We start from the raw sequence: 9538 nt of genomic DNA on the forward strand, positions 1-9538 counted from the left end.
GGGAACAGTGACACCGAAGCAAAAGGGATGGAGGACACTTACCAGCGGCAGTGGCAGCGGCAGCAGGTGCACACAGTCGGAGCTGCGTGTAGGGGGATCGATCTACCAGGGGGGTAGCGGAATACATCCTCTCCCCGAGGCTGAACCTGAGGGTCTGCTCTGTCCAGTCTACACCAGTGTGTCAGTGGAGATGGACTTCACACAGCCCCACACAATATCATCTATAGATGTTCAGCTCTATACAATCCCAGAGAAGATCATCTATAGGTGATCAGTTCTGTGCAGTCCCACACAAGATCATCTACAGATGATGACATCTACACAGCCCCACACAAGATCAGCTACACATGATGAGATCTGCATAGCCCCACACAAGTTCATTTATAGACGATGAGCTGGGCACAGCCCCACACAAGAATATCTGCAGGTGATGAGCTTGGCACAGCCCCACACAAGATAATCTGCAGGTGATGCGCTCTGCACAGCCCGACACAAGATAATCTGCAGGTGATGCGCTCTGCACAGCCCGACACAAGATAATCTGCAGGTGATGCGCTCTGCACAGCCCGACACAAGATAATCTGCAGGTGATGCGCTCTGCACAGCCCAACACAAGATAATCTGCAGGTGATGCGCTCTGCACAGCCCGACACAAGATAATCTGCAGGTGATGCGCTCTGCAGCGCCCCACAAAAGATCATCTACAGGCGATACGATTGGTACAGCCACAAACAAGATCATCTATAAATGATGAGCTTGGCACAGCCCCACACAAGATCATCTACAGGCTATGAGCTTTGCACAGCCCCACATAGGATCATCTGCAGGTGTTGAGCTAGGCACAGCCTCACACAAGATCATCTACAGGTGATGAATTGGCACAGCCCCACACAGGATCATCTATAAATGATGAGATTTGCATGACCCCACACATGATCATGTGCAGGTGATGAATCAGCACAGCCCCAAACAAGATCATCTATAAATGATGAGATCTGCAAAACCCCACATATGATCATCTGCAGGTGATGAGCTTGGCACAGTCCCACAGAAGATTATCTACAGGCGATGAGCTCTGCACAGCCCCACAAAATAACATCTACAGGTGATGAGCTTTGCACAGCCCCACATAAGATCATCTACAGGTGATGAGCTTGGCACAGCCTCACACAAGACCATCTACAGGTGATGAATCAGCACAGCCCCACACAGGATCATCTATAAATGATGAGATCTATATAGCCCCACACATGATAATCTGCAGGTGATGAGCTTGGCACTGCCCCACACAAGATCATCTTTAGGTGATAGGCTCTGCACATCCCCACACAAGATCGTCTATAAATGATGAGATCTGTACAGCCCCACACATGATAATCTGCAGGTGATGAGCTTGGCACAGCCCCACACAATATCATCTACAGGTGATGAGCACTGCACAACCACACATGATCATTTACAAGTGATGAATCCGCACAGCCCCACACAAGATCAAGTATAGATGATCTGCCCCACCAATGTCTCACCCAGGATCATCAGTACATGACAGGGTCTGCAGAGTTCCACACAAGGACATCTATAGATGATGAGCGCCATTAAAATGTAAGAATATAGGTGAAGCACTCTGTGCAGCTTCATACTTATACAAGTATGTGCTATAAATTCTGCAGAGCCTCACACTGGTAAATCTGTAGGTGATCAGCTCTATGAAGTCCCACAGTGGTGTAGCTATAAAAGAGGAGTTCTGCACACCACATTTCCAAATGAAATAGCGCTTTAGCTGGTGAATTCTGTACAGCTCCACACAGGTAAATTTATAGATGATGAGTTTGGCACACTCTAGTGCAAGGAGATCTATAGGTGATGAGTTCCACACAATGTAGAGTTCTGCAGGGCCACCTTTTCTGGATCCTTAGCCCACCAAATCTGACACAACAGCCCTTTGCTAGACTTGTAGGGGACAGGTTCTGTGCAATCTACCCATATATATGCATTGGTGACCAGTCATACAAAGTGCACACAGGTAGGTCTGTATGGAATCATTCTACACAGCATACACAGGTAAGTTCATAGATGGCCAGTCATACAAAACACACACAGATAGACCTGTAGGAATGAGTGCTGCACATCCTACACAGGCATATCCATATATGACCAGTTATAGGAAGCACACACAGCTAGAGCTATAGGGAATCTGGTTATCTGGTTCTATACATCCTACACAGGTACATCCATTGGTGACCAGTCCTAAAAAGCACATACAGGTAGATTTGTAGGAATGAGTGTTGCACACACTACAGAGGGTATATCCATATATGACCAGTCACACAGTACCCACATATACAGAAGTATTGGCAATGAGCTTGATGCAGCCTGAACAGGAAGATTCTCGGCTGACCGTTCCTACACATCTTCACACAGCTAGTTCTGCATATGATGAATTCTGCACAGCCTACGCAAATATACCCCGCAGGGGACCAGTCATACAGACACTATAGGGTCCTATCCATTGATAATGAGCTCATCACAGTCCTCACAGGCAGATCCGGAGCTGACCTTTCGTACATAGCTATTCCTGTAGTTGACGTTTTCTCCACAGCCTACACAATATAACCCACAGGGGGCCAGTCATTCAGACTCTATAGGGTAAAATCTGTAGGTGATGCGCTCAGCACAGCCCACAGCACTCACTAATAGATTCAGAGCTGACCGTTCATACACAACATCACACAGCCAGTTCTGTAGTTGATTATTTCTGCACAGCATATACAAATATAATCCACAGGTGACCAGTCATACAGACACTATAGGTTAAAATCTATAGGTGATGTGCTCTGCACAGCTCTCACTAAGAGATTCTCAGTTGGCTATTCATACACAACTTCACACAACTAGTTCTGTAGTTGATCATTTCTGCATACCATACACAAATGTATCCACAGTCACCCAGTCATACGGACTATATAGGGTTTGATGTATAGGTGATGCGCTCAGCACAGCCCTCGCTAGTAGATCCAGAGCTGACCGTTCAAAAACAGCTTCTTCAGTAGTTGATGAATTCTGCACAGCCACACAGATATATCCATAGGTGATTGATCAGTCATGCAAAGACTACAGGGTTAGATCTATAAGAGATGAGTTCTGTAGAGCTCCACAGGTTGATCTACAGCAGATAAGTGAAAGAGCGCCCGCACAGGTTTCTATATGTGAAGAAATCAAGTGGATCCACAGGTGACTAGTTATAGACAGTCCCACACATGATGACATGTTAGTGATTAGTCATACATAGCCAAGCACGGGCGACTCCATAGGTGATGAGCTCTTCCCATCCCACACACATGCTACAATAGGTGTTCAGATCTGCCCAGCACACATATATACTTCTGTATGTGAACCTCTATAATCAGTCCCCCTGGGTAGAGCCATACATACAATCTGGTGGGCACCCTTACCTGTCCCAAAGAGGAGGGCAGCAGCCAGGAGGGAGACCACCACAGTCTTCATCGCTTCAAGAGGGAGCAGCACAAATCTGATCAAATGTGTGTGGGGTCTGTGGCAGCGTTCTGAGTGTGGTCAATATAGGGTCCTGCTTGTGTGTTGTCTGTGGCAGGGTTCCGTGTGAGGTCAGTATGGGATCCTTCTCGTGTGATGTCCTAGTGTGATGACTTCCAATCTGCTGGGATATGTGGCTGGTGTCTCTGAGTCACTGGGGTTATATAGCAACAGGTGTAGAAATGAGGAAGGTGCTGAAATAAGTTCCTGTGAACCAGTTTGATGGGGTTTCCTTTGAAAGGTGAGCTTTCGTTGAAACACTCCCTCCTCAGGAAGGCGCCATCAAGGCCATGCCCAGCCTACGAAGGAATGCATACTTTAATGAGCAGCACAGAAAGGGCTTGGTTGCCGAGATGAGCAGGTTAATTACAGCAAATAAGGTGAGGCAGACACTGATGTCTTCATGAATTCAGAAGTTAAAAGACACTTCATTGCACCTTCTCATTTAAAATACAATTTATTGCACCTCTTCCTTTAAAAGACCTTCAGGCTGGTCAATGGTAAACTGGACTTTATGTATGGATTCAGTACTGCAGTGGAGGTCTCTACACCCTGGGGGGTGCACAGCTCAGGTGAACATTCACGAGCAGCTACCTTGTCGGTATGCAGTGTATTTTAAGTCCGAGGCCAGGGGTGGAGGCCCACCCAGGGAACGTGTTGTAGCGACTGTAACCCAAAGAGTGGTAGCTTTGGTTTTAAGGTCACAGAGCAGCGACAAAAGCAAACTTAAGGGGGAACCCCTGAAAAGTACATGGAGAGGGTCCCACACTCTGGACCCAGTCAGGAGTTCTCAACTGCCTGAAGGGGGGGCCTGGATATCTAGCCTCCCCCACACCACAGGGGCTTTGGGGGCTAAAGTTACGCCACTGGTCAGGAGTGGTCCGCTCTGTGCTCTGCCCCCAAGGGGATCTGGGGCACACCTTGTGACCACTAAAGAGGTTAACTAAAGAATTTAACCCCAAAGTAACCTAGAGAGATCAAACACCCTCAGCCCAGATAAATATGCACTACATATGCAGTATATATGCACTACATAAAAGATAAATAAAACTGCACCCATCAGAGTTCTTAGAAGTACATTAACTTTTCTCACAAATGTTCTGTTTCAAACACTGGTGCAAGCACACTAAAGAAACATTAATAGAAGCATCTGTTTCAGTAGAAGCATGTTTGGTCCCAACACGTGTGAAGGAGATTCCGCCCAAAATAAATACATTGCTGTGAAGATCCTCTTGAAATATATTGTATTGGCTAAACATTTTCACCCCATCACGTGTTGTGTGAATCACATGACTGGTGCACTCTTGTTAGACATGACATCCTCCATTTTCCTGTACTAGTTTTTGCTGGTTTTAGGACTCTGCACACTTCACCCTTGCTGAACAATGGCTCATGCAGATGAGGGGCGACCACCCTGAACACTTGCGGTGGTCCATCTCCCTACAAGGAGTGGACTCATGCTGCAGCATCACCCAGGAACTGACCACGCCAATTCTGATGGTCTCTCCTGATTTTTCTGCCTTAGTGATGGGAGCACCCAAGAAGTTGGGTAGCCCTCCACACTTTCAGCTGAGGGAGGACACATCCTTGACCTGACAGCCTTAGGGTGCTCTTCCTCCAAGTTTTTGCCTTCCTCCTCTATTTTTCCATACTTGTCTGTGCTGGCTTTAGTATTCTGTGCACTTTAACCCTGCCAAGCAGTGCTGACGTGCTTGTGCTCACTTTCTAGAACATGGTAACATTGGCTCATATTTATTTGACACATTCAATTTACTTATAAGTACCTAGTAAATTGCACTACTTGTGCCCAGGGCCTGTACATTGAATGTTGCTAGGGGGCCTGCAGCACTGATTGTGCCAGCCACATAAGTAGCCCCGTACCGTGTCTCAGGTGCACCGTTACAGGGCCTGCCTGTGCAGTTTACTGCCACTTTGACTTGGCATTTAAAACTACTTGCCAAGTCTTAAACTCACCTTTTATTACACAGAAGTACCCTAAGGCAAACCGTCAGTAATCCATAGGACAGGGTGCTGTGTTAGTGAACGGTAGGGCATGCACTTTTATGTTTTACATGTTCTGGTACAGACATACAGCTAAAAAGAAATGTCAATGCTGTGAGGGGTACTGCTCTCATAGCCTAACATTGGGAATTAAGATACCTTTAAGCTGAAATTCCTGATCAGAGATGGCATAGCTTTTTGAACTGGGGTGGCAGAGTGGGCTAAAGAACGGTGATGGATTAAACCCAGATCTTTTGACTGGTGTGAGTGTTTGATTGATTGAGATGCTCAGTCCATCACCACCCCCTTTTGTATAGCTTTCTAATATTTCATATGTTTGGAATGGTAATGATACATCCTCTTTCCTGGTGAAGTTGGATTTAGCATTACTATTTTAGAAATTCCACTTTTAGAAAGTGAAAGACACACAATTGATGGACAGAATGCAAAGCAAATCAACACATTCACCCCCAGTCAAGAGATCTGGGTTAAATCTATCATTCTTTTGCTCACCATGCCAACCCAAATTAGACCTGGCCTTCTGCAAATCAGTCTTGACCCTGTGCCTCATGGGAACAGTCCAGCCCCAGCTGCCAAGCTAGGTTCTCCCTGGACCAGAAACAAGCATCCTAGGACCGGTGTCGGGGTTTCACCTCTCTTCAGCCAGGACAGCTTGATTCCAGTGGCACAGTGAGCCCAGGTCCCAGGTCTGGGCATGCCTGGCGCACTTAGGGCGAGAAAGCAAAAGACACACAAATGATGGACGGAATGCAGAACAAATCAAAACATACACCCCCAGTCAAGAGATCTGGATTAAATCCATCAATCTATGGATTTAGGCCCAGATCTCTCTACTGGGCTAAATGTATGACATTGTTCTGCATTCTGCCTATCAATTGTTCTTTTTGCATTTGTCACCCCGAGTGCGACGGGAATGCCTAGACGTGGGTCCCATGCTCTCTCCATGCCACTGGAGTCAAACTATCCTGGCTGATGAGGGGTGAAAGCCCAAAACCGGTCCTAGGATGCTTGTTTCCAGTCCAGGGTGGACTTGGCCTGGCAGTTCGGGCTGGACTGCTCCCATTGGACGCAGGGTCCAGACTGATTTGCATATGGCTGGGTCCAAACTGGAATGGCATGGTGAGCAAAAAAGTAATGGTTTTAGGCCCAGATCTCTGTACTGCGGTGAATGTATGACATTGTTTTGCATTCTGTCCATCAATTGTTCTTTATGCACTTTTAGAAAGTGGGCATTTCTCTGCTCTTACTCCTCTGTGCGCCAGATGTACATCAGTTTTTTTGTGGTTGCAAACGGGCAATCAGCCCGTTTGCAACTATACCCAAATAAAAGGGCTGTGCAGTATATAAATCCTATTTTGAGAGTCGGTAATCTATTACTAACTCGCAAAATTGGGGTTACAAATCACTATCAGGAAGGGGCAAGTCAAGGTGTCCCTTCCTTACGGCAAGCATCACTTTAATGTGTGAGTGTTGTGCAACCGCAATACCAGTCGCAAAACACTCACAGTTTATCACCCATTAAAAAAAGGTGGTACCCCACTTGCAAATGGAAAGGGGTCCCAAGGGGCCTCCTTACCCTTTGTGACTAGCAGCAAGACTATTTTTGAAAAGCAGGCAGTGGCCCAAGGGACCACTTCCTACTCTTAAAAAAAGAAACAGAAACGTTTCATTTTTCTTTTTTAAATGGAGCCCGTTTTCCTTTAGGGAAAAACGGTTTCATTGGAAAAAAAACTGCTTTTGGGCAGTCACAGAAATGGTGGTCTGCTGACCCCAGCAGACCACCATGCCTGGGAGAACTAGCCATTCCCAATGGGTTGTAAATTGCAACTTGCCTCATTAATATTTATGAGGCAGGCAATTTGCGACCCCAGCAGGAATGGCAGAAATTGTCTGAGACACTGATGTACATTCCATTTTGTGAGTCGCAAATTGTGAGTGTGCCTTGTAGCCTGTCTCCAATACACGTCTGGGTGACTGATCCCCTTTGTCCATTCTCCCCAGACAGCCACAAATCCAGTAAGGCTAAGTGTGCCTGACTACCCATCTACATACATCTGCATTCTGATGGCCCTTCCTGGGAAGAGAGTAAGGAAGGAGGGAGCTCCCACCTGCACTTTAAAGAGCAGTGCCCTGACCCCACACAAAGGACTGAATACTCCCAACAGATAGACCAGCTCAAAAAGACTGGGTTGAAAGGTATACTTGTACACTTCAAGACCACTCTTTGAAGTTTCTCTCACTTCAAAGGCACATTTGGGTAAAGTATTGGGTCTTAGACCCCATCAAATCAAACACTTCTAGACCTACACCAAATCTCTGTTAGAAGAACTGGTGTGCTACCCAAAGGACTCAGCTGGACTGCTTTTCTGGAAGGACTGCTTTTCTGTGGGTTGCCCTTCTGCCTACTGCTTTCTAACTCTGCTGAATGAGAGCTGGACTCTGCCTTCCCTCCAAGTGATATCCAAGAGCTTGCTGATTTGCCTCCTGTTTTCTGAAGTCTCAGGGACACAAGAGACTTCTTGCATTTCTGCTGGTGCTGCTGGGCTCTGCCATCTGTGAGCACTTTTGTTTCAGGTTCCCTCTTGAGTTCTGGGCCTCAGAGTGGGTTCTGCAGCTATTTTGCTGCAAAATAAACACATCTTAACCACTGTGCTGATCAAAACTGACTCAGTGCCCTTCGATGCTGATGTAGTGCCGACCTGAAGATATACCTGTGTGACTCCATGACAATGCAGGCCCGCTGATGATGCAGCAAAAAAATCTGAGGTCCCAACCGCAAGGCTTGACTTACATGCATTGACCCTACTGAATCAATGGGAACTGACCCATTGACCTCACTGCAGGCAGAAGAATTAAGCATCTTGTTGCTAGCTACCAGGAAAGGTACTTTGTTCCTCCGGCCTGTGTGGTCCCTATGGCCAGCCAGCGCTCCATCAGTTCAGCCGAACTTTGACTTTACCCCAGTCTAGCGTGACCTTTTTAGCTCTACTTGCATCTAAGTGCTTTACTGTATTTATGTCTTAAAAATTAAATATCTCAAATTATACATATTGGATGTTTGTCATTTTGGTTTGCTTTGCACAGAATTTAATAATCTCTTTTTCTAACCTGGTGTGGATTCTTTTTGTGGTGTATTTACTGTGTGTTGTTTGAGTTATAACAGAAATGGTGAGAGAGGGTGAGCACAGGATAATTTATAGTGTTATGGCTTACTCTGACTAGGATTCTGGTCCTGGTACATACCTCTACCAACTTGAGACCCAATTTCTAACAAATCTGCTATACAAAAACTGCACACTTCCCCCCAACATTGTTGGCAAAATAGTAAATTATCAAATTCTTCTGAAAATAAACAACATTTATAAGAAAAGGCACCACCACAGGAAAATAAATAGATAAAGAATCCCAAAACTGACAAGCATATAAAGCAAGGCTGGGCTTAGTGGGCGTAGTGGGGCTTCGCGGAGTACCATGCTTATAACAAACTCTGCACACGCCTCATAACTCCACTATGCGCCATCCACCTCCCACCAACACTATTAATAATGTTGTGTAAGTTTAGAAAAAACGATGTAAAGAATAACAAAACTCCTTACCTTATCTGTGGCTTCCCCAGGCTGCCCTCTTCTTCCATCGCGACTTCTTTGTGAAAACTGCGTGGGAAATACGCATGCACCGGCGCCCGCGGATGCCCAGTTTTCACGAAGAAGTCACGATGGAGAAAGAGTGCAGCCCGGGGACACCGCAGATAAGATAAGAAGTTTTCTTACTCTAGAAATCGTTTTTTTAAAACTTACACAAAATTGTTAATAATGCGGTTGGGAGGCAGGTGGGAGGCCAACTCCGCTCTGCTGCAAGTTTGTGGAGGTTTGCCTACTCGGCCTACTTCGCGGAGCATGGAGCAGGCAAAACTCCACACACTCCATGGGCAGAGCTAAGGTCTCTGCCCACTGTTAAACCCTTC

General features: G+C 46.2%; 1 protein-coding gene across 3 annotated transcripts in view; it reads right to left on the minus strand.

Moving 5' to 3' along the window:
• Window positions 1–3706, minus strand: part of LOC144828293 (uncharacterized) — a 224236-nt gene extending 220530 nt beyond the window's left edge. Inside the window, exon 1 of one of the 3 annotated variants that reach the window (XM_078686373.1) lies at window positions 3453–3706. In XM_078686373.1, coding sequence (XP_078542499.1) covers window positions 3453–3504 — 52 coding nt within the window. In that variant the 5' untranslated portion in view covers window positions 3505–3706. The remainder of the gene's footprint in view (window positions 1–3452) is intronic. The other 2 variants (XM_078686372.1, XM_078686371.1) reach the window with 2 other exon arrangements.
• Window positions 3707–9538: the final 5832 nt, after the last annotated feature.

The sequence above is a fragment of the Lissotriton helveticus genome, chromosome 4_1, assembly GCF_964261635.1.
Source record: "Lissotriton helveticus chromosome 4_1, aLisHel1.1, whole genome shotgun sequence".
Classification (NCBI taxonomy): domain Eukaryota; kingdom Metazoa; phylum Chordata; class Amphibia; order Caudata; family Salamandridae; genus Lissotriton; species Lissotriton helveticus.